Source organism: Dipteris shenzhenensis, chromosome 2, assembly GCF_047967505.1.
Source record: "Dipteris shenzhenensis isolate YYH24624 ecotype China chromosome 2, Dip_SZ_1.0, whole genome shotgun sequence".
In the NCBI taxonomy this organism is placed as follows: domain Eukaryota; kingdom Viridiplantae; phylum Streptophyta; class Polypodiopsida; order Gleicheniales; family Dipteridaceae; genus Dipteris; species Dipteris shenzhenensis.
Window position 1 is genome coordinate 59,072,406 of NC_141597.1, and position 21,084 is coordinate 59,093,489.

The window sequence follows — 21,084 nt, forward strand, 5'->3', positions numbered from 1 at the left end:
ACCATTGAGAAATGCATTCTTGGCATCGAGCTGGTACACATTCCATCTGCTGAGTGTTGCTAGTGATATCAAGAACCGTATGGAATCCATCTTTTCTACCGAAGCATAAGTCTCATCATAATCTTGACCATATTGTTGTGCAAATACTTTAGCAACTAGTCTGGCTTTGTATCTTTGAATACTTCCATCTTGATTGTACTTTACTTTGTATAGCCATTTGTTTGCTATGGTCTTCTTTCCTAGTGAAAGGTCACATAATTCCCAAGTATTATTCTTATACAAAGCATCCATTTCTTCATTCATAGCAGTTTGCCATTATGGCTTGTCTACTACATCTTCGAAGTACACTAGCTCTTATGTAGCCATGATGGTAGTCATAAGAGCATAGTTGGTGGTTTCAAGCTGAATTGATTTGCCTTTCTGAGCATATGTCAATCTGGTTGGAGGCTTGCTTTCCCTAGTAGACTGTCTGAGCTGATGTGGCTCTGCTTGGAAATTCTTGCTCTTCTTCTTCATTAACCTTTTCTGTAAATGATTGTGAAGTCGATGCATCTATCTCTTGTGTATTAGAGGTTTTCCATTCTGATTCCTCATCAAAGATTACATCTCTGGAGATAATGACCTTGTGGTTGATGGGATCATACAACTTGTATGCTTTGCTTTCTTCACTGTAGCCAACCATGATGCATTTACTTGACTTTGCATCCAATTTCCTATGATGATCATCATCTGTGTGGGCATATGCTATGCAACCAAATATGCGAAGATGCCCAATGTGTGGCTTGTGTCTAATGAATGCTTCATAAGGTGTCATACCCTGTATCGGTTCGGTAGGAAGTCGATTAAGCAAGTAGTTTGCAGTGGATATTGCTTCTACCCAATACTAATTCGGAAGATGCTTCTCACTAAGCATTGTTGTTTGCTAAGTACCATTCTTCCTTTCTGCTCTTGCATTCTGCTGAGGAGTACATGCACAAGTGAATTGTCTTTGAATGCCATGAATTCTATAAAAGTTCATGAAGTCTGAAGACATGCATTCACCTCCTCTATCTGATCGCATGACTTTGATCTTTCTGCTTGTCTGGTTTTCTATCATGGCTTTGAATTCTTGAAATTTGGAAAAGACTTCAAATTTCTCTTTTAGAAAGTAGACCCAACAGTATCTACTGTAGTTATCGATGAAAGTCAAGTAGTAAAGTGAACCATTGATGCTGCGAGTCTAGGCATAACCCCATATATCTGTATGTATCAATCTGCTAGTGTTGTGACAATAGGTGGAGTAGAGCTACTGTTGGCTAGATCGTCCAATGGTCTAGGTGTAGATCCATCGATATACTCCCATTTGTCCTGAAGTACAAGAATGGTTTGGGTAGTGTATATCTTTTCTAGCTTCAATTGTCCATCCTCCAAAATAGACCAAATGAAATGATATTTGACTTGTATATGTTTGTTCCTTGAATGGAGGCCTACAAGATGAATAGCACTATGGCTATCAACATACAAGCTACAATTTTCTTCCTTCATTCTAAGTTCCTCCATAAACCTCTGCAACCAAATCATCTCTTTACTAGCCTTAGTAACTCTAACATATTATGCTTCTATTATAGAAATTGCAACAACCTTTTGCAACTTTGAAACCCAGCTTACTGTTATTCCACCTCATACCCAGTTTCAAAGTTGAGAAGACAGACAATATGATAGCACCCTGCAGTGCTTACAAACCCTACACAAAATCTCAAAATTTCACCACCAAGAGCACCAAAATCCAATCCATGACATAGGTAGACTATGAATCATTACATTAAGCTTAATGTAGTGATTGCCTGAGTCACCATGTTATAATGCAACGATTGACACATTAAATAATAGCTAGTCAACCACCCCCACCAACCTCATCTGACTAACATGTCGCATTAAATGATCTCAAAGCTATCACATCAGAAGTCAAGCTGTTGCTTTAAGGTTAACACAGCGACTCTGAGGTCATTGCACTAAGGAGTCGTTGCTATATTCAACTGCTATGTTACGTATGCATTGCATTATGAGGTCACTGATTTATAAGTTGTGTCGCATTATTTCATCCGTTGTGTTAAGATTAACTAGTTTAAGAACTCATCATGTTAAGACATAGCAATTTGATAACACAATGACTCAAGAAGTTGGTTAATGTAGTGACCTGATAAAGCTACGACTCAAGAAGTCACTAATTTAACACTAATGTAGCAACTGCTACTTTAAGTCTAGAGAGACACAGTGTGATTGATTCTAAGTAAATGCCAATGGAGTAGCAAGACCCTCCTCCAACATCTGCCACCAATAGTGCTCGACGCCCATCTCAATTGGAGATCTCGACCGGAGATCCTACAAGACCTCATGTTCAATTGTATGAGGGTGAGCCATCCTTCACCCCAAAACCTCTGAGCCCTAGATACCGAGTCTTTGGCCACCAAGCCAAAAGGGTCCAAGAAATGAGTAGATGGAATTTGGGGAAAATACTCATCCTCACATGATACTTGTAAATCAGAGACCCTACCCGATGAATCCAAATTATGTGATGCTTGTAAGAGAAGAGATACAGAAGTTGATCAATGCAAGGTTCATCTATGATTGAGCGTATGGACTGGGTATCCCCCATCATCATAGTGCTACAAAAGAATGATAAGATCCAAGTATGTATAGATCTCAAAAGGATAAATTCCTTGACTTGAAAGGACCACTACCCACACTACCCTTTATGGAGCATGGTTTGGAAAGAGCCATTGGAAAGGATGCTTATAGCTTCTTAGATGGATTCTCTGGATATGATGAAGTGTCCATAGTGCCAAGGGATCAACACCAAACCGCATTTGCCATGGAATGGGGATTTTATGCTTCCAAAGTGATGCTCTTTGGGCTCACCAATGCTCCTACAACATTCCAAAGACTAATGATCATGGCTTTCCAAGAATATCTGGGGGACTTACTAGAGGTATTTCTAGCTGACTTGTGTGTTCATTCCAAGTGGAATGACCATCTCAAGTACCTATGACTCATTTTTGAAAGGTGTCACCTCTATGGGATCTCCCTCAACCCACTCAAATGCCAATTATGGGTTAAACACAAGGTTATGCTCAGACATGTGTCCAAAAATGGGATCTCCACAGATTATAATAAAATCAAACTAATCTTGGAGCAACTTCCCCCCACCAATGCAAAGGGTGTTGAGAGATATATTGGGCACATGGGCTATTATCATAGATTTATTTACAACTATGCCAAGATCTCACCCTTTGTATAAGTTATTGATCATTTTTCATTGGACAGAATAGTGCCGAATCTCCTTTGAGACCCTCAAAATTTTCTAGCTTCAGCCCCAACCTTGCGAGCCCCAAACTGGGACTTGATATTTCATGTCCACATTGATGCCTCTAAGTTCACAATAGAGTGCATGTTGGCACAACCAGGAGAGTTTAATTTAGAAAACCCTATATATTTCACAAGTTGCCAACTGAATGATATAGAAATGAACTATACCATGATTGAGCAGGAAGGCCTCGACATGGTGTACAAGTTTGCCTTCTTTGTAAATCACTAGGCTCTCCTCTATCTAGTCAATAAACCATGTATGATTGGACATATCACACGGTGGATGCTTATTCTTCTAGAGTTTGGTTTCACCATCACTATATGAAAGGGATGCACCCACTTTAAAGGGCTTTATGGTTGACCACATGTCCTGTATTCCCAATGGAGAACCGATGACGATAGGAGTGGAAGATGTTCTAGATGCCCCACTATTCCTTATGGATCTAATTCTAGAACGGGCTCAAAAAATCAAACACTTTATAGCCAATGGATTCCCTCAAGACAAGGCCCTCAATAAGGATAGGTCCAAGAAACTTCTTAAGGACACGGCTCCATATCAATTGATAGTTGACCAACTCTACCAAATGGGGTAGGATGGCATAATGCACCGCTATGTCCATGAGGATGAATTTATAGAGGTCTTGGAAAAAGCCCATTTGGGCATCGCAAGTGGTCATTTTGCTATAGAGAGCTCACAGCCCGCAAGGTACTATAATCAATATTATGGTGGCCCATGCTCTTTACAGATGATCTTGAGTTTGTTAAGCATTGTGATCCTTGCCATCGAGTCTCCACAGCCTTAGCTAAGATTATGTGCCTCTAACAGGGGTCCTTATAGATCAACCATTTGAGAAATGGGGTATTGACTTTGTGGGACCAATCAGTACAGCAGCTAAAGGGACTCATGTCTAATATATTATTGTGGCCACAAATTATTTTACAAAGTGGCAGAAGCCAAGGCTACTAGGAAAGCGGATGTGAGGATTACCACTAAGTTTCTATGCAAGAACATAATATCATGATTCGGCCTCCCACTAGCAATTGTGAGTGATCAAGGGACACATTTTGTTCACGATACAATTCGCATACTAATGAGTGAGTTCCTGATCATCCATAGGAAATCCACACCTTACTACCCGCGAGCCAATGGAAATGATGAGAGCTCAAATAAGACCTTGTGCTACACAATGATGTGCACGGTGGAGGCCAATCATAATGACTAGGAGCATAAACTCACCACAACTCTTTGGGCATATCAGATGGCATATAAGGTCACTACTAACTACACATCCTTTAGCCTAGCATATGGGGTTGAGGCCCTGGAATGCCAACTCATATGTATTATGTTACTACCGTCATCCAAAATCTAGGGCATGGGGGGACAAGGTCCATATAGAATATGTATGGATTTCTTACAAAATTTATAAATATGCAAGGGAAAAATATGAAAATCTCAAGTCTGCCATCCCACAAATCATTAGGTATATATGTTGAAAGATATTGAAGGTTTTATTATTTGTACATATTTTCATAATATATGAGACCCAAGAGGAGGGTCTTTTGGATGAGGGGGATTAAAACAAAAAATTACATTAAAACATGAAAACCAACCTCCTTTTAAACTCATGTAACTTTTTCATCTATTACTCAAATTTCAAGGTAAAGACATATTTGAAGCTCTTTTAATGTAGAACACAACCATGCCAATTTGACTAATTTCCACTCCTGGCATATTGTTAAACTTATCTCATACTCAAGATTTTGAATGGTATCCTTACTAAAGGGGGTTGGTACCCCATGGTTGAGGCAATTATGCCTATGGAATTCATAGTCCTGAGCCTCAAAGTTGCAATTAGAGATAGGTTTCGGAGGACACAACTCCAAAAAGGCTAATAGAGATAGATGAGACAAGATTGAGAGCGGAATCTAGCATTAAGGTCAAGAAGCTCTGCCATAAGAAGTCCTACGATAATAACCTCAGGAAAATAAGGAGCTAAAAGAAGGATACCTTCCGTTACTATATACCATAAGGAATATGAAGCATAAGTTGAACTATCATGGTATGGGACATAATTGTGGAAATCACACCACAAGGGTCATGCCAAATCACGACTCTTGATGGAGTTGAGATGGATGGTTATGTCAATGGTAGTAAGCTCAAATGCTATTATGGGCCCCTAACACTCCAAATGCTAAAAGCCATCCATCGAGACAAAGAGCTAAAGAGAGAGGTCACGCACATGAAGAGACAAGTGATAGAGGAAGCTAGGGCTTAGCAAGCCAAGCAAAAAACTTAGGGCTAGAGACAATTTGCAAAGCATCCATGGAAGGTTTAAACCCCATGGTCAATCTCACTATTTCCCTGGCTAGGCTACAAGCCTTAAAGTTAGCATATGTCCATAGAGAGAGATTTCACTCCACCCATGCTACTGAAGGTGTAAGTGGCTCTTCTAGCACTCTTGCACCCTCACTCTATTGGCATTGGTAACAAGCATGTGAGGCTAAAGAGAAGACATGACTCCTCACCATGAGATTGTGATGCACACTAGTTTCCACTGCCAAGACTTGTGTAAGGAGCACTTTCAAATAGGCAATACACAAAAACATGGATCCTTCTAAGAGACAAATAAAACATCACAACGAAGAAGAACTTACATAATGATCTCTTGAGTAGTCATACTCATTGGCACAATGAACCAGTGAGAGCACCATGCCTGTGTGCCAATGAACCAGTGAGCACCACACTTGTGAGTGACAGTGTCATAATGGAAATTCTGTCAAGTACGAAAATGGATGTTAGATTGATGCAATAATTGACCAAGTCGGCCTTTGAGCTTAAACACTATTTATACGTGCTTCCACACACTGAATTGGCATCACCATCCACTTTGCAGTAGGCTTGCATAGTCCCCAAACATGCATAGTGGCTAGTACCGAGCTTGCTTCATTGCCTATTTTGAGCTTGCATCACTTGCCATCTACTCAACAATAAGCATACAAAAGCATTGTTAGGAGCAACATAATAACAGAGCAATAATGCAAGATAGGAATGCATGAAATACACAATACAGAAAGCACATAGAATGGAAGAGACAAAGAGACACCGATACGTGGTTCACCTAGTGTGGGCTACGTCCATGGAGAAACAACCAATCCTACATCTTTCTTATCCAACAAGTGAGAAGATACAAGGTACAAGTAGTATATCCTGCTATGTGATCCACACCCTTATCTTATGATTTTGACCACACAACTCATAAGCAACTCATGCATTAATTTTCATGTATTTTTTGGCTTCGAGGGTGCTGCCCCTGAACCCCTGCCAAGGGGGGGCCTAATGCATGTCACCGGCCCCCCTTGGAACCCCCTAATGACATCCTAGAGGGGACGTTTCCCCTACCCCCCCTTCATGGAATTGGAATAAGAACACGGGTCCAAAGCATGGCCCAAAAAACAATCTCTAAAAAGGGATCAGGCTCCACATACAACAATCTCCCACTTGGAGACTGATCATAGTAACTCCAATGTTCCTACACTATCTGAAATTCTTTGGATATGGCTTTCCCTCATATTGTTCCTCATTCTTGAAGACCAATTAAAATTGAGCTAGATCTTAACTTCTCACTAGTTACCACTTAGTCAACATATCTATAGGATTACCTTAGTCAACATATCTGCATGATTCTGGCTAGTGTGTATCTTTCTAGCTTCAACTGTCCATCGTCCAAAATAGATTGGATGAAATGATATCTAAGCTGTATATGTTTGGTTCTTGAATGGAAGGCTTAATTCTTTGTGAGATGAATAGCAGCACTCTGGCTATCACTATACAAGCCACAATTTTCTTGCTTCTTCCCAAGCTCCTACATAAACCTCTACAACCAAATCATCTCTCTGCTAGCCACTGTAGCTGCAACATATTCTGCTTCTATTGTAGAAAGTGCAACAACCCTTTGCAACTTTGAAACCCAGCTTACTGGTGTTCCATCTACAATGTCGGGGGTGCTCCTTTTTCCATCTTTATCACCTGCCATATTTGAATCAATATATCCTGATTCCTTATAGAGAAATGTTTGCACCTTTAAAATATAATGCATGAGCAGTCATACCTCTCAAATATCTGAGAATCCACTTTACAACCATCCAATGTTCTTTACTTGGATTATTCATAAATATGCTCACAACTCCCACTGCATGTGCAATATCCAGGCTTGTGCATACCATTGCATACATCAAGCTACCAATTACCGACGCATATGGAACCCTTAACATACAGTCAATCTCCTCTTGTGTCTTTTGGGGCACATATCCATAATTTTAAATGATTAGCCAAAGGTGTAGAAATAGGTTTTGGATTTTTCATTTCAAACCTTTCCAATAGCTTTTCAATGTACTCACTCTGAGACAATGTCAACTTGTCATTTTTCCTACCTCTTGTTATTCTCATGCCAAGGATGTGCTTTGCACCACCCAAACCCTTCATTGTTGCAAAACTATTTGCCAACTTCCTCTTGAGAACATTTATATCCAGCATGTTAGAACTTGCAATAAGCATGTCATCAACATACAATAACAAAATCATGTATCTGCCATTGTCTAGTTTAATATGAGAATAAACACAATAGTCTCTACTAAAGCTCTGTTCTGCCATAAACCTATCAAACTTCAAATACCACTAGCTTGGAGCTTTCTTTAAACCATACAGACTTTTCTTCAACTTGCATACCAATTCCTCCTTTCATTTGACATTATATCCTTGTGGTTGCCGCATATAAATATCTTCCTCTAGATCCCCATGACGAAAAGCTGTCTTTACATCTAATTGTTCACGATGCAAGTCTTCTACAAGTGCAAGACTCATAATAGTTTTGATTGAAGTCATTTTAAAAACAAGAGAGGATATTTTATCAGAGTCTATACCTTTCTTCTATGCAAACCCCTTTACAATAACAAGCCTTTCCTTGTACCTCTTTTTCCTCTATCTTCTTTCTTCATCCTGATAACCCATTTATTTTGCAATGTTGTTAATCCCATAGGCAAGCGAACCAAATCCCAAGTCTGGTTTTATAGCAAAGAGTCCATTTCCTCTTCCATGCCTCACTCCCACTCCTTTTTGGATTCTACCTTCATTTCTTCTTCATACGCCAGAATAAGTCAACAAAACATAAATTATTGAAAGAAGGAGAAAATCACTCAAGTGGTCTACTTACCCTCATAGACCTTCTAAGTGCACCTAGAGGATTTTGAGGTTCTTGTTGCTGGCTGCTCCACATTCTCATTTTCTCTTTGTTTGTTGCATAGACGCTACACTTGCAGCCTTGTGTAGCCACTCGAACTACAAGCATTGATACTCAGCACATCGAGGCTCCTCTTGAGCCTCCTCTTTTGTTAATAGATGCTTGCTTGCTCTTCTAGAACCTTCTGGTTCCCTAGGCGGGGGAGGAGTTTCCTCTCCTTGTGACATTCTCACAAGAAACTATTGGTTGTTGCAGAGAGCAAGTGTAGTTGGATGCTCTATGTGCGACAGTATGCATCTATCAAATTCAACATTTGTGAGGCACTGATGTGTGATGTAGGATGCAAGATGCAAATGTCACATGCAATATGCTCGATGCAAGATGAAGACACTACATATCCCATGCCAAGATGCAAACTATTACATATGCTATGCAAAATAACAAAATTACTTTAACTTAACAAAAGGTAGATGTTGCAATCTTTAATTACAATTAACAAAACAATCATTTGATACTCATATACAGTGACAACAGCATGTAGGCTTGTGGGTAAATGTCAAATGGGAAAAAGTAAATTTTATCTTTGAATAAGAATTTCATTACAATAAGTTTGACACACGGGGTCCCAAAATTATTTCAAGACCAAAAAGGTGGCTTATGTTGTAAGTGTAAGCGCAAGGCTCATATCATCCATAGGCCTCATAGCCAATTGTCCCTAACATCCTACTCTCTTTAAGATGAGAATAGTCTCTATAGGTGGCCTTCTCTGATCAACACTGCAATGCATCATTTGTTCTTTTGCATGATGCTTAATGGTATTAATGACATGAGAAGGGGTCATTTTGCGATCATCCTCAAGGTAACTCCAGTTATGTTCACAAAATTAAATCATTTCAACAATGATCCATCCCAGTGCACACATATCTGCATGGCATGTATATCTACCTCTTACCACTACTTCCTGTAGCTTGAGTGCAATCCATTTTTCTGCCCATGCTCTTGCTCTTTCTTGCGACGTCTCGAAAAATTCAACATCTATCTCCAAAGTCTTCTTCTTCAGATGCTTGAATGCCTTTCAACTCTCTGAGAAGTCCATGGCCATCCCTCCATCTATGATGCCTACTTAGCATCTAGACTTTCTAACAACATATTGCCTAGGTGTAGGTATGTGTGCATCCACCTTCTAGCGTGCAACCTTGCTAAACCATCCGAAAGTGCATGGATGATATGGAGGAGATTCTCATAAAAGACATTGAATTGGGCACTATCTTCCTTTTTCAATGTAGCTTGGACTCCTCTAGTTGTTGTGGCCATCAAATCTGCTCCTCTCCTTTAAACATGGTGGAAGTAGCATGTGAACCTGCCTTGGTCCATTAGCTAAATCTGATAGAATTGCAACAAGCTACCGCCATTAAAGTATGGCGTGATGGTCCACAGTGGCTCTTCTGAGGTTGTTGCAATCACACTTACAAGGACTAAGTGTAAAATCTACATGAGTTGCTTCTCGTGTATGCATCCCAATATTGCCCTTGTACTTCTTTCTAGCATATTCCACATGATATGGCAACTCTACAGCTCCTACTAACCACACTTTAAATACAATGCCATAGGTGCTTGAGCTGATTTTTTTGCCAACTTGTATCTCCCTCTCTGTGGCATTGCCAAGTGTGACACCCTGCCTATGTTACTAGCCACGTGTTGAGCCCTTTGAACCTCATCACCTCTCAATGGCTAAGAGGATTTAGAGGCTGGCTACTCTTCACCTGTGGCCAGGGATGTAGCTCACCTATAAATGGCTACATCCTTCTTGTCCCAGCTCTTAGCCATTGTGACACGATGATCTAATGCAAGGACCCTAGTATCTACTCCTGTGCTTAGCCCATGCACTTGCCCATTGTGGTAAGTTGACATCAAATTCTTGTGCAAGAGTATGGTCTACATTGCATGCTTCATTGAAGCGGCTCTCTGCATTCCCAATAAAGCTGTCAACCCAAAGCATGACATCTATCTCCCATTGCACTCGACTGGCAAGGTCATCATGACCTTCATGGTGTAAACTGCTCTTAGCATCATGAAGAATCCTCCTCTTCATAAGACTGACTCCCTCTAGACTAGACATGATTGATTCCATCTCACTCTCCTCCATGTTGCATACCCTAACAAAGAAGGGATCCTGAATGCTTCTCATCACTCTCTTGCACTCACTCTTACTTAACTCTTCTCCTACTTTTTGCTTAGTGTTGCCAGTTAAAGCCATGCTTTTGCGAGCATATATTATTGTGTGTGCAGAATGCTTGACACTAGTAGCAAAGAGGTGCATTTGCCACACAAGAGTTAGCAGGCAAGTATGTGACAATAACTCCCACCCTATGCATTATTTATTTTTTTAATTACATGAAATGCAAATGAATTATCATGCATTGATGTAAAAATTTAAAGATTTCCTAAAAGCTAATGAATTTCAATGCACAAAAGATTCTTTCAATGCATGCATGCAATAAATGCTAAGTAAATTCTTTTAAAAAATGACAAAACAATCCCCCCTTTATGTGAAGATCTGAGGGAACTTGGATCTAGGTAATGGTTCCAACTAGTCCCCCCATCCTGTTCAGGACGTGGGACCAGGAACCACTTCCTAGACCAGGCCCCTCGGCCAAGATTTGGAGAGAGGAGGATTTTAATCTCTTCTCAATCCACTTTTGGTGAAAATGAGCCTGGCGGTTGCAATATATCTTGGGCTAGTAGTATTACTGGTGGTAATTTATATAGTACCACTGATAATACGAATTATGCCGATGATAGTATATAGATTACTGCCAAATTCCAATAAGGTCACAATTCCAAGCGGGAATATTGCTACTACCCCCAGTAATAATACTACTGATGGTAGTACTAGCAATACCACCAGTAGTATTGTGTTAAATTATCGACAAGAGTGTTATTATTTCCATCGGTATTAGACTACCATCGGTAGTGTTGATACTACCAATCTGGTTTCTAGGTCAAGGCTACTTGATAGCACAAAGGCATGATTAGGCTCGTGATTATGTGAAACACGTAATCACAAGGAAATTCACATGATTACGCAAATATGAAATCCTAGGAGACCTATTGCTCTTTTGTATAATATTACACCAAAAGTTACATTTAAATTAATTTAGCCCTCAATTGATTATTGCTCCCTATCATATGCACATATCCAGATGAACTCAAGAATAGGCCTTGATTTGAAGTATATCACATATGTTTTCATAGGATATACTTTGAAGAATCAGAATTACAGAAGTTGTGTGATAAAGAACGTTGATAATATCTAGAGATGTCAGCATTGATGAGACTTCTTCCTACTTTGTGAATCATTGTCTCTCACGAAACATAGTATTCATGGAATTTGGGATTGTTACATTAATTTCCTTCTCGTTCTAGTTTTGTAAGAGCCCATCTAACATAATTTTTGGAGTGGGTATGTTTATCTTGTGTGACCAAAGCTATCACAGATTGATCATAGTCTTGCCTAGATTGTTTAATATAATCATTTATACTATCAAGCTTGATTGACTAATGTAAATTACTTTGGATATGCTCCACGAATTGATGTAGATTACTTGTTCAAGATGATCGGTATCATGACATCTTTGACATTGTGTTATATGCTTTCTCTCGACTTTCCTTTAATGCTTTCCCTCATATGCATTTGCCTATGCTGATGCTTATTTCCTTCTCCTTAGTCGTATTTGGTTCTTTTTTCACATGCTCCTTAGCCATATTTGGTTCTTTTTTTTTCAAGCAAATTCTAAATGGAACAACCACATCTTTTTTACCTGCTCTTGTTTTTTGTTTTTTGTCTTCGTGTTTGTCTATGTTTGTCCAATCCCCCTAAATTAGACATGGGATCACGTCGCACATCCGACGAGTTCATATGAAAACCCTCATAGGAGGAGACATCATGATCTCTACTCTCTAGAGGACTTTGATTCCACTCAAGCGACACCTTAGGGGCCTACCCCTGCGACTACCCCTGGCTCGACTCCTCTCGGACCTAGCACTGTGACTACCCCTCGAGGAACTTCTTTGCTAGTAGCCCATGGCTTTGTCGGGAGTCCCGATGAGTTTGTCGCACAGATGATTGATGTGGAGGCAGCGAGATTCTTCTCTGTGCTATCCCAGAGGATCTCAGCAAATCCCTCTCCTACACCGATAGCTGGACCTACTGTCTAGCCGTCCCCTCTAGCAATAAAACCTACTAGAACCTTCTCCTGTACATAGTGATAATGCACCTCAATGTGCTTTGTTCTAGCATGATATACTGGGTTATTTGCCAAGTGTATATTGCTTATGTTGTCACAATAAATGACAATTGGCCCATCTGTAGATTGATGCATATCATAAAGTAGCTTACGCAACCAAGCTACCTCACATGCTCTTCTTTTCCCCTCTCTTTTTTCCTCTCTTTTTCTCTTCTTTTCATAAGCATATGCCCATGCCTATGCTTATGCTTATGCATGAGCATACACTCATATACTCATGCATAAGCATAAGCATATGCTTTCTCTCTTTTTCTCTTATGCTTATGCTTATGCTCTTTTCCCTCTTCCTTTTTCCCTCTTTCAATCTCTTTTCCCCTCTTCCTTCTCTTCTTTTCCCCTCTCTTTTTTCCTCTCTTTTTCTATTCTTTTCATAAGCATATGCCTATGCCTATGCTTATGCTTATGCATGAGCATATGCTCATATGCTCATGCATAAGCATAAGCATATGCTTTCTCTCTTTTTCTCTTATGCATATGTTTTTCCTTCTCTTATGCTTATGCTCTTTTCCCCTGTTCCTTTTCCCCTCTTTCAATCTCTTTTTCCCTCTTCCTTCTCTTCTTTTCCCCTCTCTTTTTTCCTCTCTTTTCTTATTTTCATATCTCTTCTCTTATTTTCATATGCTTATGCATGAGCATATGCTCATATGCTCATGCATAAGCATAAGCATCTTTTCCCTCCTCTTTTCCTCCTCTTCTCCTCTTTTCCCTCCTCTTTTCCCTCCTCTTCTCCTCTTTTCCCTCCTCTTTTCCTCTTCTTCCTCTTTTCTTCTTCCTCTTCTTTCCCTCTTCTTCCTCTTCTTTCCCTCTTCTTTCCCTCTTTCCTTTCCCTCTTCTTCTCTCTTTCCCCTCTTCCAATCTCTTTTCCTTTCCCTCTTCTTCCTGTTCTCCTCTTCTTTCTCTTTTCCCTCTTCTCTCCTCTTCTTTTCCTCTTCTTTCCCTCTTCTTCTCTCTTCTTTCCCTCTTTCCTTTCCCTCTTCTTCTCTCTTTCCCGTCTTCCAATCTCTTTTCCTTTCCCTCTTCTTCCTCTTTTCCTCCCTCTTTTCCTCCCTCTTTTCCTTTCCCTCTTCTTCTCTCTTTCCCCTCTTCCAATCTCTTTTCCTTTCCCTCTTCTTCCTCTTTTCCTTTGCCTATGCCTATGCCTATGCCTATGCTTATGTTTGTTTTTTGTTTTCTGTTTTCGTGTTTATGTCTATGTTAGACATGGGATCACGTCGCACGTCCGACGAGTACGGATAGCCTCGCAGGAGGAGACATCACGATCTATATGCTCCAGAGGACTTTGATTCCTCTCAGGCAACACCTGAGGGGACTACCCCTGGCCGACTCCTCTCGGACCTAGCACTGTGACTAATCAAGTTAGATGTTGAACCCACTATATCATACCATTATGATTACTTATCCTAGAGTTCTTTAGGAAGAAGTGCTACAAGCTTCTCTTCCATTTTGATAAGGATTATGTCTCTTGAATTTCTTTGGTCTTTTTATGTGTAAGTATTGCAAGTTGAGTTGTTGCTACCGTTTTTGGGGTTTTTTGTGTGACTTGTGACAATATATCTACAACTATATGGAAGGGCATTTACAAAGCTTGAACTTCTAGTTCTCATAATTGTTGCAATCTAGATTATTGTTTTAGTTAAAAAATATGACGTTGTGATGAGTTTTTGCCACATTTTCTTCAAATGAGATTGAATTGATAAAATGAGGGCTTATGGATGTTGGAAACTATGGAATGAAGTATATGAAGCTGTTGGTAGAGATAAATTGAGAATGGGTCCACAACGTTCAAGATATGATCGAGTAAAGGTAGTTCATACAAAGTGGTTCATGAATATGAATGAATACAATATTCTAGAATTATTGAAATACTTTCAAATTATGATAATAATTTGTGCTTTTATTGGTTGAAACTTGAACTCAATATGGACCCTATTTAGGTGCAAGATATGTCTATCTAAAGATACGGAAAACTCACTATGTAATTGAGGTTACATTAGCTCTTTGTCAAGATAATAGTGTGGTTGCCATTACTAGGAAAAATAAGCAACAATTCACTTCCAACAATCAAGACACCTGCAATTAGGATAAGACGAAGAGTTCACAATGCTCAAATGTAAAAAGCTAAACTAGAATGGTCTTAAAATAACCTAATCAAGTTTAGGTCTATTTATGGAAATCAATTGAAAACTAACCCAATAAAAATAATAATTTTAGCATGTGCTAAATGATGTAGCATGCTAGTGCTTAGGGGGCATGTAGGGATGATGTGGTGTACAAATACGACATGACACTATCTATGGTGGCAAGGTTGCTAAATAACATTGTAGTGCCATGTGGGATGTAGGCTGGCAAGAATGCCACATATTCAATTGGCTCTATAGCTTGATGTTGCACAAGCTTCAATGATGCTCGACTCACTATGGGGCTCTTATTCTGGCATATTTAGGTGACAATTAGAGCCACTCAAAGAAACACATGCCTTAAATATGAAAATGTCGCATGCCAATGGTCAAGACTTCAATGATTGTTGTGGCAGTCTAAGTACCCAAACAACTTGTCTTGGCACTAGGGGCATTAAATTGAGCTCTCCAAATCGGTGGACCACATGCCTTGGGGCCTTAGATATATTTTAGGAATCGATCAAAGGAACCATGGCATGATGGACTAACAATCCAAAGGGAAATAGGAAACACAATTTCTTAGGGCTATTGACAAAGATCGCAAAGAGAAGCAATGGACTATTCATTGAGCCAATGACATGATTAATGCTAAATAGACTAAGCATTACCTTGAATTGTGGACAGAGCAAATAATTATTAAAGCTATCATGCATTGTCAATTCTCAAACACAAATCAAAGTTATAATGTAATTAGTTGGCCAAGAAGATGACTGGCTAAAGGAGAAAGTTGCACATGAGGTTGCAGATGGACAATGAGTGGCCTTTGTGGTAACACTTTCCTCCTTCCCACAATGTATAAGAGACAAAAAACTTTAAAATTTTTCTATATATGAACAGAGAATAAGTTAAAATGTCTTATGGATTACATAAGGGTACATCACACGGATTGTATGGAGGGTGCCTTCAAGTTATGGCCTAGATGAAGGATCTTTATGTGCATAGGCTAACATTTATTTGGAACCAAATCTGCTTAGTATCCCTTTGTTTTGTTTATTTTTCTTGCTTTTCTTACAAAGAGACATGAATGCATTGAGCTCAACGCTATTGGTATGGCTCATCTATAGAAGGGGTAACCTCCATCGATATTGTTATTGGCTAAAAGAGTAAGCTCCAATTTGATAGGTTATGGGAGATGAACTAATGGAATTGGTTAACATAAGGCAATAATGCTAGTGTGAGTAGATTAAAACATAGTACATGGCTTTACTCCTTTTCTCCTCCCAATTTACCCTTCTGCTCTTCCCCTTCCACTAACTAACTGCTCTAAGGTTTTAATTTTATTTATTTTTATGCTGATTCTACCGCCTGGCCTTAAGGCAATGATAATGGTAACCTCGTTCTTTAGCTACAATGCATGCCTTTTTTTTCCCCACCTCTTGGGCAAAAGCACTTCCCTTCATAGTTCATTGGGCTAAAGGGTAGTGCTCCTGCCACCGTTTGCCAAGCTGTAACTAACTTTACAATGGAGCCAATGTCGTAACTAACTTTACAAGGGCAGTGCTCATGGGGTGCTCTTGCTACCATTTGCCGGGGTGTTGTATGTCAGATTAAAAACTTGACAATGGAGCCAATTCGAGTTGGCATTTTTGACATTCGTCAAACTATCCATTCTAGCTAGATTGGTTAGCTCGTAGTGCAAACGATCCACACAGAATTGAGCCCGTCTCTGTTTCGTTTTCATGGGACAACCTATGGAGACTTAGCATCTACGATTTGAGACGAAGCGTAGTTGGCAATTATGGGCGACTGATCATGAGGAGGGAGTTGTTGAAGAAGAATTTTGTCTTTGGTGAAGTGAGTATGGCATTGGAACTGACAATATACTATAGGCGTCTTAGCTCAACACATACACAGAGACAGATTATAGTGAAAGTTTGACAGACTTGTGCATGGCCTGGCAAGCACGAGCCGTGCTAATAAGAGAGAGAGCTGGAAAACAAAGAGACAAAGAGATTAGCGCATGATCCTGTCTCGCAGCAGTTGTGAAGGAAGCTTCGAGAAATTTATTTGTTGAAGCAAGATATATTGTTGGATGGAGAGATTTGGAGAGAGATCATATATAGTTTGTAGCTGTTGTCATCTTCTTTATGCCAACAAAATAGGCAAATCTTGCGTTATTGAGAGACAAAAGACTTGGTGGAAGGAATTGCTTCTAGAAGCAAAATGTGGGGTTTATCAGTAGTAACTTACGGACATTTCGAGTTAGTGGTGGACGAGTTTACAAGATCTTTGGTGAAATTAACATATATTCGGTTGTGTTAACCAATCATAATTTCCTACACAGCAGCGAAAGTTAAAGAATTTTGGAAGGTCTTTCGGTGAAGATGACAAAGCTTAAGCAGATGCGAGTGAGAGATAACTTAAAAGAGGTAGGGCATTTAGGAGTGGAAGGTGGTCTGGTGAAGATGACAGCAGCCAATGTAGGAGGCAAAGGTACATGTAGATGATGGGTAAGTGAGGGTGGAAGAAGATTTAGAGAGAGAGAGCAATGCAAGAACTAGTGGAAGGCATCTGGTGAAGATGACAAAGAAAGAGAGAACCGAATTTAAGGGTGGGATTTCTATACTTTTTAACGGAACACTTATATGTGTCCGAAATAATTGGATGAGAAGAACATGTTCTCCAGAATAGTTGGCTTTTATGGCATGATGTGCAAATAGCATGTTGCACAGCAAGCCCCCAAAGTTACCTTTTTGCAGGATAGGCTATAGTAAAGGTTCCCAGTGTGAAAGCTAAAAAGATTATATCCACCATTTTCCCCCTTTTTGGCCTGCCTTGGGGTAGGCTATAGTTACGATGATATGTTTCAGAAGAGAAAAATACGTATTTTTGAAAAATGAAATCGATTTATTTGATCAGGTCTCCCGATTTGGATATCCCCTTTTTTCTCCCCCTTTCTCTCTCTCTCTCTTCTTCTTCTTCTTCTTCTTCTCTCTCAACTTCAGGGCATGCCCTTTTGGATGTATTCAACTTGTTTTCTAGATTTCTATTTCAAGGTACTGTGGTGATGTAGCCCCCTCCAACTCCTTCAAGCCTTATGAATGACAAATGTCATTCACCTTGTTTGTTTTTGTGTAGTGACTACATAAATGTATTAATTAGTGTACCACTCTCTCCTATTACATAATTAACCAGTCTATCAACTATGTTAATTAGTTCCACCACTCCACTTTGCCTCGCCGCCCCCCTCGCCACCTTCTCCTTGTAATGCTCCCTACCGTCGCTGCTTAGCCTGTGACCCCCCCTCCCCTCCCTCTCCTATGTCCCTCCCTTCTTTTACTCAACCCCCCCTCCTATGTGACTGAGAGTTAGAGAGAGAGAGAGAGAGAGAGTGAGAGTGAGCAAGGTGGCGGATATTTTCAAGAGGAAGCCTTCGATTAAGGTACTACATACTTACGTTAATCGTGCCTTGCAAAACTCCGAAGACTAATTAATATCCATTTTTGGAACATCTAGTTTTCATGAAGCTCAAACTTTTCTTCCCCCAAATTATGAAGCAAACTTGTCTTCCCTTAGAATCTTGACTTTAAGCCTGAAAGTAAATATGTCGTAAAAATTGTCTTGACCACCATTTGTCACGTCATGGGTGGTCATCATAACAGACAACTACTGCGCCATCCCTGAATACTTCTCTCTTAAGTCTTAACAAGGAATTTTCTTCCCATCACGGTAGGCTCACGTGTTGCTTGTGCCCAGGGACCACAAATCATGAGCCTCTTTATTATCGTTGTAATGCTGTCTGTGGATCTTGCTGCTCTTTTCCCTTGGTGTCGTTGGCCATCATCGCATTTCGCTTCATTCCTACGATTCAGATTCGAGTGACTACCAACCAATTTTCGAATCCACGGAACCACCAAATCGCACCCACTACAGGGTCGCTTAAATAACAATCCAGTGACTGGATTCGCTACTCCCCACTCGAATCATTGCCTCGTCTCAATGGGTTACAATTCTGTCGTCCTCCCCCGAAGCTCCGATCATAGCAGCATAGCGCCCAGCATGTATTCCTCCAATTGGGCGCTTTGAGCAACAAGGAGGAGGAGAGGCTTCACTTCAGTTGGATTGCGCTGCACATGAATTTCCCGAATTGAGCGCTTCCGACAAGGAGGGCAATTAGCTCTACCAGCAGAGCAACAGTGCTCGTCATGGCAAAGCTAGCTGCACTCATTCTTCCCAGCTCCTGCTTTTTCCTCCCTTTCGTGTTCCTATTTATCACATTCATGCAAAAGGGCCTTTGCAAGGAATGTACCAACATCCCCACTCCCCTATCTTCCCACACGTTCAGATACGCTTTACTGTCCTCTGCTAATCCCAAAGCGTTCCTGAATTCAACGGGGAGAGAGATTCAAAATACAGTAGCTTCACATTTGGCGCAGGCTACCGGAATCAACTATTCCTTTCCACAAGACATACCACATGCAGTTCGAAAAGCTTTGGAATCCATTGACCCAATTTTGCAAGAAGTGTCCTTGCATGATGTGACTCTCTCCTCGATATCTCTTCAAGGAAAAGCACAACAAACGAATTTGGAATACCTGCTAATACTGGATGTAGGCAACCTTGTTTACAGCTTTCGAAACACAGCCAACCTCTCGACTCCTGGTTCTCCTTACGGAGGATGGGAATCTCCTGATTCTGAGCTTCGGGGACACTTTGTTGGTACGTATTGCTTACGTGACGCGAAACGAGATAGTTGGAAAACCAGAAATACATATCTTTTCTTGCCCCATCCGTGCTCCTGCGAGGCAATAACGTGTGCATTTGGATAAGGTCGTTCCAATTTGGCTGGATCTGTCTGCTTTCTTCACAAAATGCACTGTACGAAATGGAACTTGTCTTTGACTTTTTACATCACAACTTCTCTCTCAACCAAACATTGGAAAGAAAACTATAGTAGGAGTATGTGTACGGCCCACAAGCTAATGACCTTACCGTATTAAAAGGATCTATGGGACTGGTGACCACTATTAACTAGTAGTGGTCCTTTTACATCCAGCGAAATGAAATCTTTACAAAGCTTGCTATGTGGTGTATTTGCTTAGCTAATTTGTGTGGTAGCCGAGGACTTGGTGTTCCACAAGACTTCCTTTATATTGTTTTGAACAGGGTTTTTAGGTTGCCACTGTTGTCACTATATTTTTCTTTGATGTGTCCTTAGGCTTGACACTGTAGGAGCACGTGCTGCTCATTTTCTACCTTCACAAAGCCAGAGTCGCCATTTGGGGGTATCCTGCTTTGGGATGCTGGGAGGATCGATGTGCGACTCCTTCCCCAATCGGCCCACAACTCTGATCGTCTGCCAATGAATCCCATTCAGCCTCCCATCCATCTCTGGTCTCTCTCAATGAGTGCTTGAAGTAGGCCTCCAGGCCCTACACGGCAGAAACCAGGCTGCGTGCTGCCTCACTGAATCATCATCCTCAAGGGGACCCCAGTTTGAGAAAACTGACCCAACCATTTGCTGTCCATCCACATGTGGAGTCCCTCCCACCAAGACTGCGGGATTGCTAGGTCAATCTCCCTCATCTGCTGCCCTGCCCCTCGCATATGCATTATGTCTCGAAGCCTCGCCTCTGCCTCCATGGGTAATCTGCTCCATCTGCCAAAGGAGCAAGCTGGGCCACTGTCCCATTGTGCCCATCCAATGTGAGTCAGCTGCCTGAGCATACGTCCATCCTGATCCCTGAACTCCGGGTGCCAAATGAGGGGTTGATGCTCGAACTTCTCTCTGCAACGGGACTGAGCACGGATGAGGCCCCCTGTTAATCTTTGCCAAACCCTACGGATCTTTTTAGAGGCCCCCCCTTACAAGGAAGGGGGGCCTCTAAAAAGATCCATCTATGTGAATGTTGCCACTGCCCCCCAGGGCGTGGGCTGTCTAATGCACCCTCTGTGAAAACACCAGCAGGAGGAAATGTACCAGTCCGTGGCAAGAAGCACTCGGTTTGCCACTAAGGCACAGCCTGCTAGGGAGAGTTTGTCTGAGCTCCAGTAGAGAAGCTTGTGCCAGACACGCTC

General features: G+C 40.8%; 1 protein-coding gene across 1 annotated transcript in view; it reads left to right on the forward strand.

The window, feature by feature from the left end:
* Positions 1–18,747: 18,747 nt before the first annotated feature.
* Positions 18,748–21,084, forward strand: part of LOC147905062 (uncharacterized) — a 72,391-nt gene continuing 70,054 nt past the window's right edge. Inside the window, exon 1 of the mRNA XM_087389801.1 lies at positions 18,748–19,725. Within this exon, the coding sequence (XP_087245927.1) occupies positions 19,212–19,725 (514 nt within the window). The 5' untranslated portion in view covers positions 18,748–19,211. The remainder of the gene's footprint in view (positions 19,726–21,084) is intronic.